Below are 27,127 nucleotides of genomic sequence, written 5' to 3'. Positions count from 1 at the left end.
TCAGCAGGGACCTGGGAAGCCACTCACAGACGCTGCCACCCCTCTGAAAGTGCATGGAATGGGCGCTCAGTTCCGGCCCACCGGGGCACCTCTTCATGAGCTGACTCTTAACACGAGGGTGCTCCAAAGCTCGGCCTCAGCTTAGCTTAGTTTCAGCACCGCATACAGCAGCACGTGGAAATTTCATTTCCTAACCCGCAACTCTGCACGGCTGCTCCGCCAGGCTTTGAGTCAGGGTAGATGCACTTCAAGAGAAATTTAAACAGCACTTAACTATCACGTAAACTCACAATCCTCCTGCAAATCCAAGACATGACTGCTAGTATCTTGGACAATGGAAACGCTGCTGTAACACAACTTACTCTGTCTGCCCCTGACAATAACAGAGTTAAGAATTCCGAAAAAGCCCAGAAATACTGGGATGAGCACAAGTTACTATGTGGATAAAAAGGGTCCCCTACTTGTCTTAGCTTAGCTGCTACCGAGAAACTTGAGGTTTTATGAATAGAAAGTGAAATTGTAAAATTCTCTCTTTTTTTTTTTTTTTTTTTTAATACAGGGCATTCGAAACATAAGATAGCTGGGTCCTGTGAGCAATTACCTGACTGCATTTGGCATGCCAGGATTATTGAAAAATTCTTCTGTGCAATAAATAAACACACACTGGAAGCTGATAAAAATTTTAATGCATTTTACCTGTTTGTAGTAGAGAAATGTCCGGCTTCTCATCACAGTCAGTTGCCTCTGCTGATTACAAATATAAACAAGAAATCTCATTACTTTTACTGAATACAGGAATGAGATTAAAAAGCTACATACTGTAGAGTGATTTTGCATTTTCTATCTACTTCTCTCAGCTGCAATATGCTGCTGCTCAGTGAAAAAGTCACTGCTTGGAGGAAAAGGTCATACAATAAAAATGCAAACTTAGAAAAGGGAGTTTTGTATTAATAAGCAGTTATGCCAGTAATGGGCTGGAATAATATCTGCTCCCTCTAAGGTTTCAGGCCATCTGGCTGATAAAAGGAGTTGGGATAATTTTATAAGAGCAGACAAGAAAAGTGCCCTTTGTTAAGCCGGCCCTGGTGGTCCATGGCAGAGGAGCCTCAACGGCTGCTATTCCATCCTCCAACATCTGCAGCACCAAATGCCAAAGCAAAAACTGTGGATACTCCCATTTCTGACTCCTGCGCCCACAGGGGAGCTCCTTCTGCAAGGGACAAATCTGCCAAGGCAGGATGTGCTCCCAGATGCAGGTGGGCACCAGCACATACGACAGCACGAAACCACTCGGCTGGATAGGCAATTACGGTGTGTATCCACACACATGCTTTCAAGCCACAGCTTATGCAAGCTCATTTGACTTAACCTAGCCCACGGTGAAGGAAAGCTAAAAGCCTAATTTGTTCATCTCATATTTGCCACAGGCCAAGCGCATGCATAAAGATGGTTGATTTGGCTCAGCTGATGTGCAGGAACTTGTTGAGACTGTAGTACCTTGAAGTGCGAGTTTGAACCCTAACTTAGACACATCTAAAAGAAATTAGGTGCCTAACCCACACAAGCCCTGTACAAAATCCTATTATGTGTGTGCTTTGGCACCTCAGCATGGTATTTAAGACCTTTAAAACACAATGAGATCTTCAAGAGTACTTAAGCAAATTAGGTGTGGTCATAAAGGAACAGGCAGATATGTCCATTATATTGTAGATGTTTAATGTGGTGGATGTACACCTCCTCACAAACACACATCCACCCACTGCACAACACCCACAGCCATCAGATCTGACCAAGGCTATGATGAACTGAGCCATTGAGTTCAGCTCACACCTGGTCACACACACCTGACTGTCCTGATCATCTTCAGCAGGGCCCTACACACAAGGATGTTGAGTTGTTGCCTCTCGGAAGGTATCGAAACTACTAATCCAACTGCTGCTCCTCATCAGTTTCCTGTTTCCAACTACTCTTGGCTATTTGTCCTTAGACCAAGAGGTTGTTCCCTCTCCCACACCCATTTATGCCAGCCTGATTTTTAGCTGTATGCCCTGTATTCAGCTCTGTGAAATGACTTGGATTTAAAAAACAACCAATCAATCAATCAAACAAACAAACAAGAAGCAACCAGCGGCCCCCAGCACAAAGCAGCTCTCCTTCCACAGAAGGTTTGAATGAGGAGCACTGGCAGGCACATGCCATCGAACTGCAAGTCAGTCTGAAACATGCCTTGAACCAATTTCTATTTCCTATTAAAAATTTGTTTCTGAACAGAAACAAATTAGCTGCTCAATATAGCTTTTTATAAAAAAAATCTTTCTTGAAAGGACTGGATGGCTCAGTAAATGGGAAGAAGTTACATGATTCTCTACTTCTAGATTAGGTTTGAACTTGGACCAGAATAACAGCGATGGGAAGACTGGGTGAGCAAGGGAGGAGACAGCATGGTGGTATGAGCAGCTAAGAACCATCCAACAGCATGTCCAGCAATTAAAACACCTGGAGCGACACCAACTTCTAGCTGTGTTACAAGACCTACTGCCCAGGAGATGTTGAGGCCAAGAAATGAAGCTACAGACTGAGACTACAGACATAGTTACAGACAAGACTGAGATGCTGCCTAATGATTATGTCCCACTCCCCACCTGTGGTTCCAGGCCCACTCCTCATGGTAGCACAAACACTCACATAGTCACAGGGGTTGGATACAGCTTAAAACTGACAGTGTGGCCACATTAATGCTTGTTTCCAGTGGCAAAAGGGAAGACGCATGGAGAGTCTACTCACTCTTCTTAGTAGCTGCCTGAGTTTGTTCCGTGTAACTGATGAGTAACCACAGCTCCAGGGGAAGTGTGACCAGCAAAGCTCCTGCTCACAAACGCATGATAAACACCTTGACCTCTAACGTGGATGTAAACCAGCATCTTTTCACATTCTGTTCCAAACAGGAAAGAGAGTTTGCCTTCAACAGCCGCACCCACAGAGAGCCAGCCAAGCTCTACTTGTCTTAAGCCAACTTGCAAGACAAGGCAAGCAGGAATAGATCCTACTGTGAGAATTATTCACTCTTCTCTTTCCTCTACTTAGATAAAGCTCAGTGGTTCTTGCAAAACAATCCTGGTAGTCATTTCCTTAGAGGGTTCCCCCTCTCCCACACCTGCCTGCAAAATTGGTTAGTTTCTTAAGTATATATGTTCATCGGCTAAGTGTTCATCTGCTGCTTTTCTCCTTGGACAGAAGGACATGTATGCTCAGGACTGGAAACGTTAGCACAGCAGTTACTCATTTTAAAATCCTTTATCTAAGTAAGATCCTGGCCACAAAAGCACTATACACTTCACGTACTCCTACCTCCATGCATCCTACGTCCTTTCTGGCCTTGTGGCTGTTGCTACATAAAAAACAACCTGATCTAGAATCTGCTGTCTCACAAGACACAGATAATATGTCAAAAGCACAACCAGGGCAATAAGAAAATGCAGATAATTAGAATGGGAAAAAGAGAATCACACAAGACAACAAAAGCAGAAGTTTGGACAAGGATGTGGGAGAAAAGGCATATTCCAGAAGGAATGTAAGCATTTCCTCTTCCTTTGTTCCCATTATTTTACATCGCAACAAGGTAATGTTAATTTTAAGGAGAAGTTTTAGGCTGTAACGTCATGGCATGTAATTGATTTCAATTAATCCTGCCTGAAAGGTTTCAGCATGTTTTCTAACATGGCTGTATTTTCCTTTATTGAGTATGGCAATCAAAAGCTTCCAGGTTACGTACAATGTAATTGCTTTGCACGAGCAGCTCTTACCTTCTGCACTTCAGCAGTATTAGTCAGCCTGTATCAGCCTTCCTGCCTAAGCAATGGGCAGCTGTTATGGAATAATGGCTTTTACACTCTTCAGAGCATAAAGAGGGAGGAAGAACTTGCTGCAAGAGATGTAGCCCCTGACCTGTTGCTTATTAATGGATCAAGAGTCGAGTAATCAAAAGGCTTGGAAATGATGCCTAACAAAAAAGCGACACGAAGAGCAAGTCGGTGCCTTCTGACTTCACCCATCTTGGAGCTCTATGCTGATGGTCGCCGTCTCTTTCTGCGCTGTCACCAGTCACCTCCCCGTCCCCTCTTTGCAGAGCCAAAGGACTACATGGTGGGAAGTGCTGCTGCTCAGAGCAGTAAACCACAGTGCCATTTGCATTGGAATTTAAGAGAGGAAACCTTGCACCCGCTTTTTCCTTTGGCTTCTTCCTATCCAGAGCCACTCTGCATCCCCTCCCGGCAGCCAAGAGGGCTCTGCTCCTCTGCTGGGACAAGACAGGTCTGGCACCAGAAAGCTAAGGCTGAAAAATATTATCGTGCTGTTTAATTTTAACATCTGCGTGTAACATTAACCTCACAGTTTCTTTTCCCCTTTGTGACAGCCAACTTGTGAAATTTTGAAAAGACTGAACAAGGCCAATAAAAATTTAATGGTAGTGACAGCTTTATTCTCAGATCTAACAAATAAAAAAAACACTCAACTCTCAGATCTCAGGCAATAATCTGAAGGAACTAAGAAAAAGCCAAAGCAAAATAAATAAATTAAGAAAGAGTATTTCCAGCTATGGAAAATATTGTCACTGATTCAAAACTTAAATTAAATTCTATTTGGCTCAGGATAACAACCCTTCAAAACCTACACAAGGGAAGTATTTTCTAGAAAGCAGAGTTTTTAGGTTTCCTTTTTTTTTGATTAGCTTTCCAAGTAAGGAGCTTTGCTGTCCCTAATTCTAGGAGACGAGCCAAACATGATAAATAAGGTGAAGCTGGGCACCATGTACGATCCAGTGATCATGATTTCATTTAATTTGGACACACTGAGGAGAGCAAGCTCTACAGAAAGAGGTTTGAAAAGCAGATCCACCCCACTCATTTGCTAGAATTATCTGAAATTATTAATAACACTGAAAGCTAGAGCTGGATTTATGTTATCAGGCTGAAATCATGTTTTGCAGGATAAAGCACTGCTCATGAATGCAGTGTCTTCCAGCCTGGTTTGAAACGAAGAACTAATCAGAGGATGGGTAAATGGTTGAGGAAGGCAGGCAGACTAGAAAACTGCCCCTTGTCTCATAAATACTCCTGCTGTTAAAACTTAGCCCAGCTCAGGGGTGACTAAAACGCTGTTTTGTGGCTTCTGTGCAATGCTACTGAAGAGCCTGCGTTGGATCATCTTAAGCTCTTTCCATATAAAGCCTGTGCATCAAAGTGAACTAGAAACTGATACAGATGAATCCATGACCAACTAGCAGGAAGGCACATTGGCTTAAAAAGTCTCAGATCAGCTGAGTTTCATTCTGGCTCTGATTGGATCTTTGGGCATCCCTACCTACACCCACAAACCCGGACAAAACGAAGTAACATTTTGGAGTGCAGGAGCCAGGCCAGGCACTCACTTATGTCCCCAGGGACCTGTGAACGGCCCCTGCTAGAAGCAGCGTCTGGCTCTTCATGGATCCTCGCTCTGATCAGTCCAGCTCCATGTCCCTCACGTCAGGAACTCAGGGCTAACAACCCCTGTTTCTACAAGACGTGGCTGCAGCCACCGTCACTCCTGCCTCTCTGCTGGTATTTCCTGCTCGCTCTCACGAGGGCCGTGGACGTGAGCAGCTGAACACGGCTCCGCCGCCTCGGTGCAAGGCCAGGGAGGGTTAGTTGGAGCCACCGGAGATGGTTGGAGCTAACGTGGCCGCGCTGGCTCAGCACCGAGTGCCCCAGGACCGGCTGCACAAGCTCCGCGCGATGGGCAGCAAGGGAAGGTGGCCACGGTGGCACCTCCAAGCACTCCTGCTACATCTAAAACAAGGCATCGGGCTGTGGCCTGGCAGAAAATGGCCAGTAAACCAAAGAACACAAAAGGAAGAGCCTTCCTAGCAATTACCATGGACTTATTTTAATAAACAAAACCAAGGACCTGTTAGGTACATCCTGCTTGCTATCCTCCACATACCAGGTTGACGTGTTTGTGTCCCTCTGCAGGCAGAGACAGATGGATATTGGAGCCCATCTTATTCAGCCACATTATATTTGGCTTCACTTATTCTCTTCATTCTCTTGTTAGCTTAGAGACAATATCCCCTGCTTGGATCTGCCTTTCTGAGAAAGGACCAGAGATGCAAGTGGCCCCATTTGAAAGGCAAAAATCAGAATGTCATTGTCATTTTAATTAATATCCTGCAGAGGCATCAAGAAAAGCAAATAAAGAAGGATGAAAGAAAATAAAAAATCGGAACAAAATTAGGTCAATCCTCTTTCCCAGGGGATCTTGTGCAGACAAGGCAGGGACCCAGCGCTCCCCACACCCTGCCCTGCACTTTTCACCCTCCCCGAGCCTGACAGCAAGGGCTGCTCTCGGAGGAGGGCAGCTCTCTTGTACAACACCAGTCATCTGACACCGTCTTTAACGAGATTATCTTGGATCCCTCTCCTCTCCCGCCCCCAGCACACACGAGAAACCCTTCTTAAGGCTGGTGCTGGTTTGCTGGGCTGCTCGGGGAAGCTCATGCTGCAGAGTAGCCTGCACTTTTCTTCTCCACATTATTTCTGTCTCAATTGAAACTGCGGATAATGCTTTCAGTTGCCAGTGTTGGTGTGTGCTTCGGGGACGCGGCTTTGGACAGAAAACGTTGGCTCTCTGATAGGCAGGAAAATGGTCTGTCCATTTGCTGCGGTCTAGCTCATCCCTCCTCAGCCAGCTGGACCACTGGGAACCTCTGGGGAGCCATTAGGCTCCTCAGTCCTTAAATCCACGGATATTAACAGGCACTTAATTGTAGTGAGCGCAGGAGGATAGGGGAAAAGGCAGGCAGATAAACACAGTGATAGCAAAGGGACAGGCTTAAGGATGTTGGCACAGGTGACGCAAAACAGTGTCAGATGCTACATGGGAGAGAGAGAAATCTCTACATGAGAAACCTTGGAAAAACACGTGAAAACACTAGGAAGAGAAGTGCTGCATGCAGGAAACCCCTTGTAGAATAGCAGGGATGATGATGGGGAGGAGAACAGTTAAGGTATAGGAAGTGGCGATGCCGCTTTCCCATTCCCAGCTTTCCGGGGGGATTTGGAGCCTGTCCGTTGCCGCTGGCAGCTGGAACTGATGGCTCTGGGGCAGGGAAAGCAGCTGCTGCCAGCACAGGGCTGTCACGGCAGAGCCCACGCGCTGCCCGGTCCGAGCACACAGTTATCCCGGCCCTTATCCCATTCCCGCAAATCCCTGCCCAAACTCCCTGTTCCCGACCGCTCACAGGCGCACCCCATGCACCGCCAGCACCTCAAAGGCACAAGGAGGGTTTTTTCAACCACAGCGACGCCACTTCTTTCCTAAGGAATTGTGAGAAAACTTTTCCATCCTTCCAGACCCATGTGGTTTAGAGGAAAAGGTTATGTCCTAACAGTAGAGTGGCTTTTCAGACCAAATAGCACAATTTAATAACTTTCACCTATAACCCTAGTTCAGGACTCAAATTCCACCAAACTCTGGGAAGAAGTTCTGGGTGTTCATGGAAAGGAAAGAGATTAAAGGCAACCACTGAGAAAAAGAAGTCTGATATAACTTTCCTGCCAAGACAGCTCCTAAACTTACTACTATTCTAAACGTAAAGGGAACACTACATTTAACATTTTGGTAGAAAACTGCAAAAAACTAAAGAGGTCCAATTTTCAGATACTGCGCATACATAATTCTAACTACAGCCAACAGGAAAAACACTTCTGTGAATAGAAAGACTCTAAGACTTCAATTGTACATCTCGTTCCTTGTTTTTTTTTATACATACCTGAGCCTCTTTTTAATCGTCTTCTTGCCAGTTTGATTTGATCCTGAAGAATCTGAACCCAGTCCCTAGGACCGGGAAGTTTATCCACATGGTTAGCAGTGCAGTATTTTTCTGTAAAGACTGAAACAAAAAAATAGCATCCTTTTTTTTCTTAGATCTGCCAGCAGAACTGAGACAAGGAGGCAGAAGATGATTACAAACAATCAAAATATGGCATTTAAATGCCTAACTTAAGATGATAAGAACCAGGTCCAACTTCAGGTCTTACATGTTTAGCATTTAGAAGTCATCTTGGTGTATAAATATCAGAGTAATAACATAGTCACTACTTACAGAGCTTGAACTAGAGAAAATCTCTACACCTTTTATCTTCCATTCACGAGTTTAACTCAGAAATAAAAACAGAAAAACAGCAGTGTGCTGCGTCTCCAGATGTGGTAGATATTTATACACGGTAGATATCTACATATGATAGAAGTACAGAAATGAAGCTCTCCTGTGTTTTTTTCCATTCTCAGAATTGTTTCTAGAGCTACAAGCAATCTGATGAAAGATTCAAGCACTACAGTTGCAGAAATCTACACAGTTTTCATATTGCCAAACTAGATGGAACAGAGATTTTTAAAGCTATTTTAAAAAGTTATTCTTGAGAAAAGTAAGTATCATTTAGGTCCAAGTTTATATTTTGTAAACATAATACATCCAGGACCAACACTACCTTCCAAATCCATTCACAAAAGGAAATTCTGTGCTGTCCTTGCAGCAAACCTAACAATGTTATACTGAAAATATGAAATTGCAAATGGAGTGAAACTGATGCAACTGATTTTCATCATGCAACGGAGAGGTGTGTGAAAAGTAAACAAGAGCAGAAATACACTGTTAGTATTGCTATTGTAGTGGTGGTCAGAGGTCCCAGAATCTGGTGTCCAATTATGACGGGCAAACAAAGGAAAAAAATGATCCCAGCTCAAAGAATTTGTAATCTTTGAGAATAAATGTCAAATAAACGATGTGAGGAAGCATTCAGGAAATAGTGACAACTTTGGTATTTTTATACACACGTTTTTGAAACAACCATTCGATAGATATAAAGGGTCCAAAAAGTTGTTGTACTTTCCAAATGCTTTACATTTTGCAGCCTAACAATACTTCCCTGCACAATCCCATTGGCAAGGACACAGGGCCAACTCTCATGCCTTCCCAAGGAAGTTAGTATAGCTCCATACATGGCCAGTGTCTGATTTTCTACAATTGCTGGATTTTTGGAGGTAGAAATGATCTTTCTCTTCTGAAATTGTGCAGCAAGTGCAATGGGAACCTGATCAATGTCTTACACCTCTATTTCCATATTTTAGCTATAATCCACGTTTGTGACCAGGGCTGGGGTGGCAATCCATAGCACGAGGCCGTGTCCAGGTCACCGATGGCAAATGTTGGGAATTACACCTACCTCTCTGCTCCCACATGGGAAAACGGATGCTAACAGCCATAGAAAGCAGATTTGTTAATTTGCTTGCTCTTCTCTTAAATGAAATTGTCAGTTGAATTGTATAGCTTTGATTGTCCTTTTATTTATTAAAAAAAGTCCCTGTATCAATTTTTATTTGACAGTGTTATTCCCATTTAAGGGAGTTGGAGAAAAAGCCTGATGTGACTCCCAAGGAAAAGGAAAAACTTGGATTCAAAGAGTGCCCCTGCAAACACCCCAAGTCAAAAGACAGAACTTCTCCCTGGGTAATCATCCTGTGGCAGAAGTGTTAAATTATTTGTAAAGTTGGTGGTTAATTAAAATGTTTTCAGCCAGCAAGAGCAAATTTCCAGCAAAGAGTCTCTCTTTAAGTTCTCTGCTAATTTCTGTTGTGAATGTGGCCTTTTCTCTCCACTTTTGTCTCTGTGGTGGAACGGGGCTAACGCACCACCGTGGCGGAGGAACATCCCAGTGAAATAATGCAAACAACATGATGTTGTTCCCACGGAGACTTCATACTGGCTCAGTCATTTCTCTGAATAAATGGAAGCACAGTGTCCTACAGTCCAGCTCTTTGGATGGAAATCGGGTGCTCTTGGAGCCAGGCTGAGTAAAGACCCACAGTCTCACTCACTTATGCACTCATCAGCCCTTGGCACCTTCTTCTGCCACAGCCTTCACCCCTGTGAAGCTAATGGGCATCATGTACCAGCACTCGGGCAGCACTAGCAGTGCCAGTAAGGTCAGTGTTACTGTTAGCACTGTACCACTGTACTAGTGGTACCTCGTGGTACCACCACAGATAAAAGTGTATCTGTTGAAACTAAAAATCCCTCTCTTTTTCTCCCTCCAGGGTCAGGGAAGGGGCTAAATCAAGTCTGCTAGAAACTCTGTGAGATGTATGAAGACTAAGACATGACAACATTACTTTATCAGAGAACCAGGCAGCTTGAAAAAGACTCCTGAAGGTTCCTGTGTCCAATCTCTTGCTCAAAGCAGAGCAACCAGGTCACGCTGCTCAGGACAACATCCAGCTGAGTTTCCAGTATCTCCAAGCACGGAGATCCCACGGCCTCTCTAGGTCCTGCTCCAGTGTTTGGCCACCCTCACAGTGAACAGATTTTCTTCATGTCAAATTGAAATTTTCCATGTTCCAGCTTGTGTCCCCTGCTGCTTTTCTCATTGCCAGGTACCTCTGAGAAGAGTCAGGCTCTGTCAGCAGCAAAGCTGCTTCGTGGGCAGCCAGGTTGCAGGCTCTCCTGTGGTAATGGAAATATGTCCATTCCCTCCCACAGACTGGGCTGCTGGGCTGGGAGGTCTTGCTTCCCCAGGGAATGCTGAAGCAAAGAACACCAAGGATCTTTGCCTTTTCCATGTGCTTTGTCCCTCTTCCTCTGCCTCCTTTTGCTGCCAGTGCACTTAAAGAAGCTCTTCTCAGTGCCTTGTATCTCCTAGGCTAAACAGCCTGTGTCTCAGGGCAAACCACATGCTCTGAGGAAGCTCTGCTTTGCAACCCAGCCTGTCTTTTGCTAACGAGGATTTTTTCCTGGTACATCACACTTCAAGCTAACACAATCCAGCTCCAAGTCTCTGACCTCATACCAAGTCTTTACATGTTTGGACCACACAGTTTGATGGCAGACATGCTGTTCTGGAACCCTGAAAGACTTGAGCACTAAGAAAAACCACCCAGCACGGGATCCTCGCGCTGATTAAGAAATTCACTCCCACAAGAAAAGGGGAAGCACGGGCCTTACGAACACCAATCTCATCTTTTGTCCTCCGTCAATCTCATCTTCCTCCTTCTCACCCCAATCCAGGCACAAACTACTAAGCTATTTGCACAGCACACAGGGTCACACGTAGAGCAAATCTCAGAGTTTTGTCCGGAAAGGACCAGTTATACCGTGATTATGTTTTCAAGATTTCTTTGCACCTCTGATATCTAGAATGTGTTATTTTAAACGAACATTGAGATTCTAACTTTAGACCTTGACTTCTGAAACTGGGACCACCAGCTCAAACTTAACACAGACTGTTCCTGTTTTAAAAAGTAAATGGGCACAAATATAAGACTGCATATTTTAACAGACCTAATACATCAGAAATACTATTCCCCTTGCACTTTCCTTATTTGATAAAGCGTTCTAAGCAAACATATGAAGAAGCAAAACATACCTTTTATTGCACCCACAATATTTTGGTCTAGTCCTTTTCGGTTGTCATTGAGCCCTCTTTTCCTTTTGCCGTTGGGTAAAGAGTTAGCCAAAGTCTCATCATCAAAAAATGCACACACCAGCTTCCTAAACAGCAGGCTTCCTGAGCGAGTATAGTTTGATAATATAGAGTCCAGCTGAGATTTGGGCATGAAGACATCAAAGCCTTCCGCAAGTTGCACTTCTGGCTACCAAAAGAGCACAAATGTTTTAATTAAAATAGCATTCAAACACGTTATTTTACTTCAGTCATGCATCTGGCGAGACTTTACAATCACTTAAATAATCAAACCATGAATCCTCTTCCAGCTACTGAGTATCACAGCAGCCTAATTCATTGAAATCAAAACCCACCAGTGAATAAGCACCTTAAAAGGCAAATCAAATAATCATACTCATGTCTACCCTCTGTAATAGTTAAGAATCACTGACATTATTTCTAGGCGTAGAGCTAACAAAAAATGCAGAGAATACCTTTCAATAGTGGATAATAATTACAGGCTAGAGGAACAGCGTTCATCCCAGAGCAATATTCTCACACAATGCTTGAGGACATTTATCCAACCATTTTATGGACTTGCTTCACTGCCAAATGAGCTAAATGGGCCTGTTTGGGGCAGCCAGGCGCTTCCAGGCAGGCCGCTGGCCGGGATACCGGCACCTTCCATGTATTCCCCAGGAGGGCCACAGTTGCACTAGGGATGCACAGGAACACATAGGACAAGAGCTGGCTTGTCTCTACGGCCAGTGTCTGCTGAGCTGTCTCATCTCCCTCCTTCCACATCCCCCAGACGCACCTTGAGCACATGCTATATAAACTGTTTATTTTAGCACAAAACCCCTCAGTGTAAATCACAGAGATTTATGTTACTGTCTGAAAACAAGGTGGAAGGGAAGCAGAAGAGAAAATGATCCTGTATTTCACTAGATCATCTCAAGTACATCGCAGGCCAAAGCAAAGGCCTTCAAGTAACTCCCTTTGCTGGGACTTTTTTTGCTGCCCCTGTCTGTGCATATCAGAAATTACATGAGCAGTATTTATAGCAATATTTTATGGCAGTTTCTTGTACAACCTCTGCTCCACATAATGCTTGCACGAGGTGCCTGTATGAAATAATTATATATTTAGAATGAAGATGCATTATGAAAAGAGTGTAATTTTTCAGGATATTATCTGGAAGAAAGCAACAGAAAAAGAAAAGAATGAGTGGTCATGATATAAGAAGATATGGAAAAGAATATCAAAAACAAGTCTATAGTGTTATTTTAAGTAAAAAAAACATATCCAGCGGTGATTTTTGAAGGTATTTGCAGAACAAGAACAAGTGCCATCGCACATGGAATCACCTGCAAACGCCTTGAGTTGGGATAGCAGGAAGGGCTGCCAGTCTCGGTGGGATTTGGCTGTGCAACTCCTTCCCCAAGAATTTTCTAAGCACCATCAGGAGAGCTACAGCAAGCAGAGCATTTTCAAAGCGTTTCCTACCTCTGGGTTTGCACATGCACTGTGCCACATATACAAAAAAAGCTGAAGATTACAGTGCTTTAAAAAGACAGGATGAATCTCGAAACATACAGAAAAGCAAGCAAGATTTTCAGCTGGGCTTTGATGAAAAGTTTTATTTTTATTTTAAACCTTGAGCTCTTTCAAAATGCTGACTCAGTAAGAAAGTCAGTTATTCTTTTTGATGATCTTTGACCCTGTGTGTGCAGGGGGGTTGGACTAGATGACCTCTAGAGGTCCCTTCCAACCTTAAGCATTCTGTGATTCTATGATTTCTGATGTGGGTGGGTTTTTAATATGCTACTTCCAAAGTTTCTGGTGATGGAAAAGTTTTTCAAGTGGAAATAAATGTGGGCCAAGTTGACAACTTGGGAAAAATCTTACTTCGTGTTACCCAGAAAACCCAACAAGGCCCTCAAGGTGAGGAGGGTTCCCTATGCTGGTCCTACCTCACCATCTAGCAGGACCTCAGTGATACGAGCAGTGTAGCACAGACAAGCTATTCTCATTTATACATTTTTAAAATATACCTGAAACCTCATCTGTGCATCAGCAGAGGAGCCAATCTTATTGCAGTTGCACCTTTTTTTCTTTTTAATAACTGAAACAATTTGTATATCAGCCAAATGATTTGAAGGCAAAACATAATTTCGTCTTGCTTTCCTTTAGTGGCAAATTATTCTTCAATCAAAGACAATCAGTACCTAATTGAGCTTTATGATCACTTTGAATGTGATTTATCCAAAGGAAACGCATTTGTTAGGAGATAATGATCATGGTATAAAGAACTGTGGGGGAAACTGTTCGTGTACAGTGATACAAGTAAGACCTGAATGCCAAAAGCTTTTGCTGTGCAGGCAGCAAATTAGGTTTAACCTCAGACATTTCAGGATGTTGTAAGGATTAGAAATGCAAAGCCTCTACCAGTTTACAAAAAAAAATGTTATTACAGTAAAACAAATACAAGAAAGTTTACCTAAAAGCTTGTTCCATTTAAAAAACAGGTTATTTGATGCATGGGTCAGATTAAGAATTGGTCCTACAGAGCTCAATCAAGACCTTTTTCATCTCCATAAACAGTGTTTTTACATCTCAACAAGTCCAAACTATCCACTACTTTCAGTGAATTGGCCTTGCTTTTATATAAATGAAATGGAGATCAACTTAAAGTGGAATAAAAGTGAAGAAAATAACAGTGGCAGCAGTAGACCTGGCACGGGAGTGACGCACAACACACTGCAGACAACTCACACTATTCAAAAGAGAAACATTCATTTCTGGTTTCGTGTAAAATGTCTTTCTTCGGGCACTTGGACACACTGGGCATGAGCAAACTATAGATGCTTATGAATTAACAGTAAAAGAGAACACCACCATTCACTCTGAAGGAAATTACTCTATTTAGCCTTGTCAAAACGCTTAAGGTCATATTTTGTTTTCACTGTTAAATTTATCTGTTTTCTGAATCAATTTGTTTATCTTTGGGCTCTAACTGCAAATATATTCAACCAACTACTGTGGCAAATAAGCCAAACATGAAGGGCAGGTAAGAAGCTGATTTAGGAGCCGTGGGGTTTTGGGGAGGTGTTGCTTTTATTTTAAATGCAGATTGGCATGTCCGAAAATTATGTCCAGCGATGGAACACATCCACAAAACCAAATTAAACTCATTGCAAGCACAAAACTGTCCTCAAAACTATTTCTCAAACTGCAAATAATGCCACAAACAAGGAAAAAAATGTAAGTATAAACTACATTTTGGAGACTAATTATGAAGCCCTCCCCAAAGCATTTCCTTGAACACTACTAACCATAACAGTGCAAGAGGAGAACCTCAGAAAAGCCCATAGCTTTGTACCACTGCACAGACACTAAGGCACGACACGGCAATCTGATTAGTGGCGTGGCTTGCATCTATATAACTGAATTACCATGACTGCTCTTTTTTATTATTAGTTCCCACTTCCACAAAGGTACAACATTATCTGCAGCATTGTTTTCATTTACACTCATTGATACAGAATTTAATTATGTGGGCTTTTTTTTTTTTAACCTCACAGTACTTAGGAAAGAAAACCCCTGCCTTATTAAATTAAAAATATATTAGAGAAATTAATGATCAGTTTACTCATCAGTGAATTCTTCAGAAGACACTATTCGGTCATTACATAAAGCCAATAAGCCACCATTTATGGGAAATTTCTATCAACATATACATGTTCTGTGAATGAAAAAAAAAATGCTTAGTGCATTTTTACAAGTGGCAAGTACCATTTTAAGGGCAGGAAATTTTAGTCACACTGATGTCATCGACAGCGTCAAGGCCCTTATGTGGCAACCGCAGTGGTGAAGGAGAACGACCCAGTTGGACTTTGCTGAGGAGTTTGTGGATGTGAGGAGCCTCGTGAAGCCCGCGGGACAAGTTAGGCATAAAATGAAGCACATAAATGCATTTTGGCAGGATAAAGGTACACGTGTGGACTACATGCATTAATCAGCAAATGACAGGGTTGTGAATCGCTCGTACACGCAACACTTTCCACAGCTTCGATCTCACGGTGGCTCTTGGCAGCAAGACAGATGAAGAGCTACAAGTTTCCACTGCAAGCTCAAGCAATAGGGAGCCTTGAATTCAAGACAACTACGAGCTCTAGAAAGTGGAAAAAAACAACTCTGTAATCAGCTCTCTCCAGGTCTATCTCTGCTACCTCCATCCAAATCCACCCAACTTTTGCTGGTTTATTTTAACGAGAAGAGGGAACACGCTGCAAATTGACACGAGTGCTAATCCTCCAGAATTAATCAGTGTTTGAAAAACCTGTCAGGCCATGTATCAAAATATTAACTTACATCTGATGAAGCTGATTCAAGGATAATTCCAAACCCTGAAACAGGGGTCTCTAGTTTCAGAGAGGGCTCTATTGCTTGCAGACTTGGCCGTTCAGAGTTTGCCAAAAGCTTCTTTTCACCCTCACCAGCGCTGGGTTTCTTGTTCATCGCAATTGGTTCAGCAGCTTTGAGGGGCAGTTTTTTCTTTTTATTTCTCTTTCTTGATATTGTCGACTTTTGCGCACAGATCAGAGGAATAGGGGGCTGCTGTCTGTTTTGAGTCCCAACTGAATGAAAGAGAAGGAATGAATTAAATTTATAGACAAAAAGACACACTCACAACCCTACAGACGCACTATTAAACTACTGACATGCTCAACTCATCTTCTGGATAAATGATACCATTTTCAATGCTGTTTGTGCATATGAAACAGTTACATTTTATCACCTTTGCATAATTTTCCAATCTGTACAATGGGGATAATGACACTGAGCTCCACTATGAGGTGTTTTAAGGGGTAGGATGGATAGTTTTTTAGGAAAATTAGGAGTACGTGGCTCTTTTGACTAGTGACCACAGGATGGTTGGTGACATGAAGGACTTAAGCAATGATTAATTTGAATATCTTCCTGAATGCCTGAGAATCTCATTGTCTTTGAGCATTTTTTACTGATAAAACAACGCAAGTGCTAATCCAATTACCGTTATTTTCTGAATGTAGTCACCAAATTAATTAGCTCCGCAAGAACATTTTAAGTACCATTATGCCCAGAATGAGCGAAAATACTCTTGAACAGTTTAATGTCCATGAAAAAAGTAACTCAAACTTATACCAGTTTTTGTTTGCATAGAGAAATGGAGAGGTCTTATTTCATATTCATATTAATATTTTGCATTTTTCAGGACCCAAAAGCAATTGGGCACCAATCCTGAACCTGCTTCTGTGTTAATAAGTCCTCAAGCAGAATCCTATGCAAATACAAGGATCTGTATGTGCAGATCAGTTGACAAGATCAAGGTCAAAGAAAAAAAAGTCCAAATCGCTAAGTATCTTTGCTTTGTCATATGCAATTCAAAGATGTGCAAGCTATGAATGAACTATAAATGGTAGAAAGCTCTGGAAAAAAAAGAAAACCCTAAGATGCTGTTTATTAAAAGATTTCTGGGGTATTTTATATCTGGTGTGGATTTTAAATGTTGTAATTTGGACTTTGACGTTCAGACAGAAGGGTGTCTGAATATCAAAATAAGTTATTACACTTTCACTGGCATGTTTGTATTTTAGGTTCTCTAGCAACAAAAACATCTTTGTTCTTTGCAAAACCTGTTTTTTTCAAGCATACCAGAAAATACGAACTATTCTCAAACCTATTTCATCAAGACACTCGTTAATTAGACACATAATAAACAAGAAATGTTCCTGCTATTGAGGAGCCAGCTCCTCTGACATACCCCCTAGTCCCACATCTCTTATCTCTGATATCTCTTATCCACAAGGCATTTTTAATCATGGGCGCAATTTAAATGACACTTGTGCAATTGTGTAAAGAATTCCTTGCCCAGGCAAGGACTGTTAAACTGGGCCTTTGTGCACTTCTTTGTGAACCAGGGACTTTTAGAAAAGCATTTGTTACTTGCATTACATTACAAAACCTGTCTGATCTTTCCCTTCGTTCACCCACGCGCTGCACGCCGTGGATGCAAGGAACTTAGTCACCCCTCACTCCACCCTGAGTTCATGTCATTCCTCAACACTCCCTTTTCTTACAGAGGTCTGATTCTAGGAGAAAATCCTCCACGGCCCCACTGCCCCAGTCTCCACGGACGGGGAGCTCAGTCTACTGCCAACACGTGTGTCTGGATTCCCCGTTTGCATTAACACTATGTGTTGTTTGAATGAAGCACGGCGGCTGCAGCTTCGCGGCAGCCTACAGGACCTACCTAACTGCCGGCTGCCAAGGTCTCATCATCCTGCTGCTTCTAGCGCTCTTCTGGCTTTGCACTTTCCTGTTTCAGCTCCTAACCTAGCGGAAAACTCTCCCCGTTAGTTCTCCCAAATAATGAACAGGTATCTGCTAGTTCAGCCAGTAGAAACAGCTTAAGAGAGGGACAGGGGAAGCTCCAAAACAGGCACAGGCCACAGCATGCAGCACCCAGCTCGGCTTAGGCCACCATGGAGCTGCAACCTGAAATGTCTTTGAATGAAAGGCAGTGTACAGCAGCTGTAAGTAGGCCTCCAAATTAGTTTTTCCTTCTAAGATTAGTGATCTGGGTAATAAGAAGTAAAATAGGATTTTGTGCATCTGAATGAATGCACCAAGAAAATAGGAACTGGAGGTGGTTATGGCATATTAACTTGCTCACACAACTCTCCATTATTAGACTACTTAACTGTATTATAGCCTTTTATTGAATTTAGCCTTAAAAGACTCTTACAAGATAACATCCTATGCTGCTGATAAGCAGCTGCGGCCCAGAGGATTAAAAATTACATTTCCAGAAGAGCCTGTGAAAATTTGAGTGACATGTCAGGAAAGCAGGCAACAGCCAAGGTTCTCCTGAGTCTCCAGATAGAGTTGTAGCTTCTCTGACCATTCTTCCTAAAACCAGAATGCTATTCATGGCTATGCATGAGTGGGATGATCATTGTACCTGCTTGAATCTGCATCAACTTTCTCATGGTCTTGAGCTCTTGTAGAATAGCCTGTAGAGTTGACTGGCAGTTGCATGTACAGCAGTTTGGTCCAACTGATGAATTCACCATTGGAATTTCTCCTAAAAAAAAAGGGAGGAATGAAGTGGGGGCCAAATGATGTAACCCCCCCAAAAACACAAAAAACAAACAAGCCACCACAAACCTGAATCTAGCATCAATACACACAATCACAAAATTAGATCCAAAGCTAGAAAGCAAGTAATTTTCAACATCTTCCCAGTCAGTTATATCCAAATACCAGTATATGCAATTATATACACTAGGTGATGCGATGTTCCCTGGGCTGCAGAAGAGTGCACAGAGTGTGAATACAACCTACTCTGCACAGCGAGGCTCGCTATTGTGAGGCTTCCTCATCTGGAATAACAGCACCAAACCTCATGATAAACATGGTCACTTTCTCATGTCCCCAAAACGCCCATCCCCAAAGAGCCTTGCAGAGAAGGAAGAGCAGTCTGCACAATAAAGGTTTACACAGAACAGTAAACGAGGGGCCAAGAATTTTCAAACTGCTCGAAAGCTACTTGTGAGACTTTACCACGTGAAAAACTGAGAATGAAAGTAAAATCTTCTACCTAGAGTATGAGGGAAAAAAAAAAAGGAAAACAACAACAACAAATAAAACAGACTGGAGAAGAACCACCAGAAGGAAAGCTTTCAAATCTTTTCTTCTGTTTGGTCATGTGGGATTGTTTTCCATGGCAAACTTTCTAAACCTGTGACCTACCAGAAGGGTTTTCCATAGCTTCTTTTTGAAGATGGGCACAGTATTTCAACAGATTTTTCTTTTCTAGTAACTCACTCCAGTATTTAACTGAACTTACATACCTCTATTTCTATCCCTTTGCAATGCTTTTGTTATGGCCTTGCTTTCCAGAAGTTCTACATTGAAGACCTTAAATAAGGATAGGCTGTAACAGGGCAGAGATTTTATGGTTTGCCTCAGAAGTTGTATCCTGTGCTTTAATTTAAAGTAAGCAGACTCTTAGCTTTAATACTAGAAATACAAATTATGAAATACAAAACAAAACAAAAAACACCCTAGTGGTATCTGCTTGAAGTTGAGCCTAGATGGGAAGTACCTCTTTTATTTAAAAATGTACTTAAGAGTCATTTAAGTTGATTGCTTTCTTAGCTTTTCCAATGTGCTTTGCCACCCTCAGAAGTCCTTTTCCAAGTGCTGGTTTTCCACCTCCTTCCACTCAGTCCTTCAGATCTTGGGCAACATTTATCAGACTTGAGCAAACTGGTGGTCATTCCCCCCAGAGCGAGTTAGTTGTGAAACTAAACTGATGTGTCACTTCCAAGTTGTTTATATCTCCTAGTTATCAATCTCCTCCTTCCCTCTGATATTTAGATTGCCTCCGTGACTGCAATTACAAGTACTGGTATTTTAATATATTAGCCTCGACATAAGCTGTTAATATAAAAACACTAGTTGAAGGACCACTGTATGAGAAGCTCAGCAAATCTGGCAAACTTGAATGGGACAGACTCAATTCTGGGGGTCTGTCTTCTCTTCAGATGTGACTTTTTAAAAAAATTATAAAGCAATCTGGAAGAGATTAAAAACAAAAAGTAAAAAAAACCAAAAAGCAGGTTACTGAGTCAGTATGACTCTGTCTAGTTTGATCTCATCCTTCCTTTGTACATTGTCTATTCAGATTGGATTTTATCTCTGCTAACAGTGTGTTAGCGCACTGTTAAAAGCATATAGGAAAAAATATACTGTCTTTAGCCTTGCAACAGATTAGTCAATCTCTAAAACTCGGCTCCAACGATACCCTTTACTTCTGCATTAAACTTAGACTTTTGAAATAGATGCGGTTCAAGATTACTTTTAAATTCAAGCGAACCAGCACAGATCCCTGCCTTTCAGAAAGGCAAGGACCAGAAACATAATAGCTGTTTCTTACAAACATGGAAGCCCAGAAAATGTGGAGAGTTTTAACAGTATGAAAAACACAGAGCAAGAAAATCCTAAACATCCCTTTCTCTGGGCGTCTCCAGAGCTTCCTCTCTTCTCTCTGTTGATTCCAACTGATAAGCTCTGTGAGATGAGGCCTGTCCTCTCTGCTGCTCAGAATCCAGCCTTTTAGCAGCCTTCTGCAAACACCATCTGAAAGACTTTGGCAGGGCATAGGGCTGCTGACTTTTGTTTTCTTTTTAGCAGAGATTCCACACTGTGATGACTTACATGTAAAAACTTCTATCAGTAAATACCTGTCTCTCTCTCCTGTTGCAATATAATGCATTCCTAATGAAACCTTGCAGGCACTCGAGCTCCTGATGGAAAAGCAAGGGTCTGTTTTCCCATTGAGGCATGGGGGATTTACATTATAATCCCCCATTAGCATTGATAGAAATTACCCGTGTAAATCTACCATAGGTACTGGAAATAGGAAAAGAGACCACCAATATTTCAAATCAAAACAGGGTTCTACCGACTTCATACATATTCATGGGGCTTTTTTATTTTACTTCTATCCTCCCTCTTCTGATCAGTTGCTGTGATGTAGGAAGCATTGTGTAGAGTGTTTTCAGTCATTGTTCCAAGCACTATCTTTATCATTTTTAGAGGACAAAAAGCAACCCTTTTCCACTTGTTATAAATCAATTTTTAATTTTAAAAAGAGAACAGACTTCTTATTTTTATGAAGGACTCTTTAAAGAGCCATCTCCCTCCTTTTGGAAGCTAGCCAGCATGTGAATTTGATGGTGGCTTGCATGATTGAGAGAAAAAGACACAAATGTATTAGTTGCTTCCCCTAGTGAGCATCAGGTGGCCCAGGATAGTGGTTCTTGCAGATGGATCTGTTGGGGGTAAAATGCACCTAGTGCAGCATTGGTGCAAGTTCGCATTAGAAGAGTGTGCAAGTGCAAGACACCGAGAGCAGCCCTGGCATGACCAAAAAGCCCTTCAGCTGCTGCATCGCTGCCACATTTACTACAGAACACAAGCAACGAAATGAAAATATTTTAGACCCATCTTCTAAGAGTTTGTCGACCAACTAGCTAGTCCCAAACTCCAGGCAGGATCACTGTAACCCCAAAAGGCTTCCACTGAGATCAGTGGGTCACAGATATCTACCCAACATCCCGACTTGTAAAGCTGCTGTCTTGAATTCGATTTAGACCAAACCGCTGCATTTTCCAAATATGCTTCTACTCTTCCCCCTGTTGCAACGAAGTCTTTTCTGCCCCTGTTCCTCCTTCTCTTTCCTAGGCCATTCTTGCCAGTACCTTTTTCTCCACTACCTGCCACAGCAGCATCCACTGCAGAGAAGATGGATCTTCTGGATCTTCCCCTCATTGCAGCCTTTCCCTGATGCAGCCTGGTAGCTACACCAGGCAGATTCCCTCCACCCCGTTCGAATTGAGTCGTTCATCCAAGCAGCTACACAAGCCTGCCAGACCCCTGCTGCCTATATAGGGTCTGTACGATGGACAGGAACAGTTTCCAGGCAGGGACCACGGGCTATAGGTGCCTGGACATCTCTCCAGTGATGACCTGTGAAGCAAACCTACTACCTTGGGCTATCAGGGCTGGCTAAACAGTTTGGCTCCCATCAGTTTAAATGCTGTTGTGCATTAAGTACCAAGGATTAGGATCTCTCTTAATGTATAGTTCAGCATTAACAGATTTTAAGGACCTTGTCCTCCAAAGGGCACCTCAAATCCTGAGTTAGGCTCTGAGGCTCCCAACACAAAGGCTGGGGGAAAATGAGGCACATTTTGGTACCCGAGGGCTGTAAGCTGGGTGAGAAGGGGCTTAGGAGCTTGCTCGCTGCCCAGAGGTGAATCCAAAACTCTCCTTCGCCAGAGATGGGATGTCCCAGGCCAAGCAGCCACGGTCCAGCAGGAGCCAGGTCTTGCTGAAGGCAGCCCCTCCACTCTTGCTCTCCAAGAGTTACACACGTTGCCTTTTCAGCATGGCCAGGGGAGAGGGCCCACACCCTGCTTTATGCAATAGCCTCCGGATCACATTCCTTTCTGCAGCAGAGCAGCTGCGGGGAGGCGGGAAGGAGCCTCCGCCCAGGCTCACCCTGCTGCACTTCCCGGGACAACCGGAGAGCTGGGCACTGATCCTGCCCCGCCGAGCGGGCCACCCAGCCCAAGTCCTCTAGCCCACGGGGCGTCTCACGGCTCAGACCAAGCCTCGCTCCTTGTATGAGCAAGTAGGTGACACTCTGCTGCGTAGGGGGGCCCGGTTGTGTCACCAGGTTTTGGCCCCTATGGGGATATAGGTGCCGCTCCACCTACCTCCGGGATCCGGGAACAGGCCTCCTAAGCTGGGCAGGCTTGGGCATTTATGTGCATGCAGAGAACTGTCCCTGCAGGTGCCTGGGAATGCTCAGGCCACGGAGGGAGATGTGCAGTGAATTTCAGGCCCTTCCACATTTAGAAGGTTGCCAAGATGGGAATTTGAGATTTTTTTTTTTTAAACCATGATGCTAAACCTTTAATAATGCTAAATCCACCCAAGTGCCTTCCTCTCTCCTCTAGATCTGCTTCTAAATTACTGCGTATCTTTAAAAAGCTCAACTATTTTTGGTATTGTTAAAATGAATAAAACTAGCATAGCTATGAAATGAGTTACTTCAACGTCTTTCTCTAGGTCACCCAGTACATCCGCGTGAATCATTGTCTATACTGGGAAACAGTCAATCCTGTGAAAACGATGACTGTAAGCTTTTTAGTGCAGGAATTGTACTTCTTCCTCTACAGTGCAGAGAATAATAATAGTTATATTTTTTGCAATGGTTAGAAGCAGTAAGAATATGGGAACTTTTGATAAAAATACACTGTAGACATCCCTACATAGAAAGTGTGGATACCTTTGGAGCCCTCTGGAAACTGATAATGTTTTCAGATGCCATCTCACAATTTGTGATTTTCAAGATGTTATAATGCCTTTTATATATATAAAATCTAACTTTAGAGTTGACCATCGAGGGAAGCACTTTTTGAATCGAATTTAGAATGTTAAGCAAAAACTTGAGCAGACTTCAGTAAAATCACCATTCTTTGGAGCTGAAAATAAGAGAGAAAAGCACTTAAAGGGCATATTACCCCCTACTAGAGAGTAGAATTCCCCACTAGAACAAGATGGACTGTGCTCTAGTACATGTTAATGACAGCTAGATTCCCTCACAGGTTTTCGCCAGTGATCCCATCACAAGAAAAACCTTAGGGCAACACTCAGATTTTGGACCTGAAGTTGGGAGTTATTGGCCAACGCTGCCACCTCACGAAGATCAGCAGAATCCTGCTCCACAAGTGGCATCACAGCAGTACCAGGTTACTCATTGCAAAGGTAAGTGGTAGAAGTTGACATTTAATTAGCCGTGAATTTAATAACAACAGCAAAGGCAGTTTTAACAAGTCCTATATAGAAATGAAGCCTGCATAGCAGTATTGAGCAACTCTGTCCTCTCGTCAGGAATTCACTGTAACACCTGAGGCAGATGGTAGCAGAATTCACCGTGCCACTTTCGCACCTGAAACTACAGCCTCTGAGCTCTAACTGATTTCAGTGCAGTGCTAAACAAAGGCAGAAACGTAGAACAGCACAAGGAAAAAAAAAATACTATCTAATGCAGATCATACCATTGGATGCTGCGGCTCGTGTCTGATTTTGGAACGTTTTGGACCGAGTTCCATATTGCCCTGGAAAATGGCTAGCCTGGGGAGGCAATTCATTCCAAGCACCACTCTGGGAAGCATGAAGGCTTGTCTGGGACTCTGCAGGGGGGTGCAGGCGCTGGGCCCAGGCTACGTCTAATTCCTGGGGCTCCTCCTTCAGTTTTTCTCCTTCTTTGCCAACTCGCTGATAGATTCTTCCAGTGCTGTCATTCAGTAATCTTCTCATCCCTGTAATTTGTTTTTTAATTTCCCGGCTTTCATCTCCTAATGAAAACAGAGCCACAGTTATCACTGTAAATTAGCGAAAAACGGTAATGGGTAGAGATTAGTGATTTTAGATGCCAGTAAGTTTCTATCTGTTGGAATAGGAAATAAATAAATAAAGAAGAGAAAGAAAAGACATGGTTGAGCAGTAGTTAGTAGGTACTAGGCTCTGCTTTAACACAGTAATGGTTGAGATCTCCCACGGTTAAAAGACCTGCTGAACTTGGCTTTCTTCATGCTATTTCTAATGCTTTGATGAGTAAGATTATATTTCTCCAGAAAGAAATCATAATAGCGAGAGCAGCTTCAAATAAAGGCTGATCCTACTCAGGCACTGACATCAGTGGATGTTTTTTAAGCAAAGCCTGAAGGATCAGACACTTTATATATCAGCTTGCTACATTCATAAGGATAGAAATTAAAATAAATAAATAAATAACACCACACACACAGGGTAACACAGCGTCTATTGATTCTAATGGAACAAGATCAGTTCCTTAGTCCACAGAATTTAATAATACTGGATTACAGAGGAATAAATTAAGCAGCAGCTAATACATGTATAACTAAACAGCCTAACTGCTGGATGTCTTGAGAGTACAGATTATGAAAGCTAAAAGAGAATATATACAAGAAAAATGCGACCGTTTCAAACAAATTCAGCACATTTATATAACAATGATTACATATTTTAATACTCTTGGCACCATTTAAGTATTAATTTTATGTATGAAACTGCTGATTGCACAATGAATATATATGTTTTGGGCAGATAGTAGCTATTTTGCTCGTTAAAGCATGCATTACATTTCACTAGTCATAAAGAAGTGCTCATAATCACTTCTGCAATAAGAAGCTTCTATTTTTTCTGTTAATAGAAAAACAAAACATCCTCAGCAAATGAAATAACGAAGATCAAGACATTGATGGATCAACCTCTTTTTATAATATACTTAATATTTGGCATCCTCTAATGAATTTACAGTCTCACTTCACCAAATAAACCTGCATTTTGGGGAAGAACATGTGTGCAAAGGGAATTTCAGAGAAGAAAGCATGATGATACCTTGTTGAACCAGGGCATCCACTTGTTGGGTATTCAAAAACGTGCACAACACAAGGGTTAGCAAACAGCTTTATCAATGCCAGGCACAAGCCAGTGCCGCTCACACCCGCACACGCTCGATGGCTGCCTGGAAACACCAAAAAAGCAGCAACAGCCGCTCAGCACCCGCGTGCTGGGACGCCTGGGGAGGCCCCGCGAGGATGCTTTTTGCTCCAGAAAAAGGGAGGCGAGGAGGCCTGGGCTCCCATCCGACCCACGTGCCGGCGGCCAGGCCAGCTCCGCTTCCCTTTGGGAAAAGGCCAGCTGGCTCCGGCCCATCCCAACCCATTCCCGACTCGCGGGAGAGCTTCCTGGCCCAAGGTCGGAAATACTTCTGAACCCGGGGCGGCCGCTGTTTCCACTCTAGCAAAGGCGCCCAGAGGAGTTTCACACTATGTTTATTTGGCTGTTTTGCCTGAAGGTTCTGGGGGGACGTGTGTGTAGAGGGGTGTTATCCAACAAGCCACAGCCCCAGATCCTTTCACTTGAAAATGACGCTTTCCAGAGCCCTGAAAAGCAGGCTGAGCTGTCGAGTGTTTGCAATTCCCACCCTTGCTGGGAATCCAGAGCTCTCCAAATACCACCAAGCTGCAGTTATGGAGATATCTAGACCTGAAAGTCGCTGGCATGAAGAGTTTTCCTTTTTGCTCTCCATTGTAGTACCTGACAAGAAGGTTCTTGTCCTGTACCTGAGCTCCAAACCCTCCCACGGTACAAAAACACAAAATAATCCTCATCACAGCACTGAGATGTGTGCTGGGCACTTGCAGCCTTATGTTCACGACTCTTATTTGTGCTAACCGCAAAATTATTATGAATATGAACCAGGTTTCCTGTTCACTTCCCCCTATCAGGTTTCGTGCCTGCCTGCTACATTGTTGGTCAGGTGATGCTTTGCTTGAAAGATTGAATTTCCCTTCCCCAATTACATAAAATATTTAAGTTAACTGAGTTTACTCAACCTTGATGCTGGTCCCTTGTCCCTCCACGCAGGGATTTTTCCCTATACTGGCACGAGGGCACTATTTACAAACAGAAAATGCCGATACATTACAACAGCCCCCAAGCTTGCAGCTGGGCCCCTAAAAGGGCATCTTCATACCCAGGTACGCCCAGATATTTACACCGGGGTGATTCCCTACAAAATACATCTTGTCTTGCACAGAAGGCTGGACTCCAATTTCTGTACGAGTTTATCCTCCCCACAGGACTTTTTCATATTTTTGGGGGTCTTTAATCTGTACCAGCCTAGCTACAACACCAGTCCACCTGACACCCAAGGACTGATGCTACATCATCTGCCTGAACCTACAGGTGGCCTGAAACACTGACAAGTCTCACTTCTTGCTCCTTACTTACTAATTCAGTTATAAGCTTTACAGCCCAACAACAGCATTTTGCTATCGGCTATTCTGCTGTTGCTCTTTTTCACAGATAATAAGCAGGTAATTTAAAAGACTAAAAAAGGAAGAGCATAGAGGAAAAGCAAAAGGCCTAGGCTGCCATGTCCTAAGGAAGCGCCAGCCTCCTTTCCAAATGCTCAGCAGGATAATAAAGCTCTGAAA

The 27,127-nt window shown here is 42.9% G+C and overlaps 1 protein-coding gene across 1 annotated transcript in view; it reads right to left on the bottom strand.

The window, feature by feature from the left end:
* Positions 1–224: 224 nt before the first annotated feature.
* BEND7 (BEN domain containing 7) overlaps positions 225–27,127 on the bottom strand; it is a 38,085-nt gene continuing 11,182 nt past the window's right edge. Inside the window, exons 3-9 of the mRNA XM_088526309.1 lie at positions 24,158–24,457; positions 18,484–18,606; positions 15,852–16,117; positions 11,460–11,685; positions 7,811–7,930; positions 697–747; positions 225–245 (exon numbers count right to left, since the gene is read on the bottom strand). Coding sequence (XP_088382435.1) covers positions 232–245; positions 697–747; positions 7,811–7,930; positions 11,460–11,685; positions 15,852–16,117; positions 18,484–18,606; positions 24,158–24,457 — 1,100 coding nt within the window. The 3' untranslated portion in view covers positions 225–231. The remainder of the gene's footprint in view (positions 246–696; positions 748–7,810; positions 7,931–11,459; positions 11,686–15,851; positions 16,118–18,483; positions 18,607–24,157; positions 24,458–27,127) is intronic.

Source organism: Tinamus guttatus, unplaced genomic scaffold, assembly GCF_059628265.1.
Source record: "Tinamus guttatus ecotype Peru unplaced genomic scaffold, ASM5962826v1 Tinamus_guttatus_pri_ptg000245l, whole genome shotgun sequence".
NCBI classification, from domain to species: domain Eukaryota; kingdom Metazoa; phylum Chordata; class Aves; order Tinamiformes; family Tinamidae; genus Tinamus; species Tinamus guttatus.
Note: the sequence above shows the minus strand (reverse complement) of the source record. Positions and strands in the feature narration are given on the sequence as shown.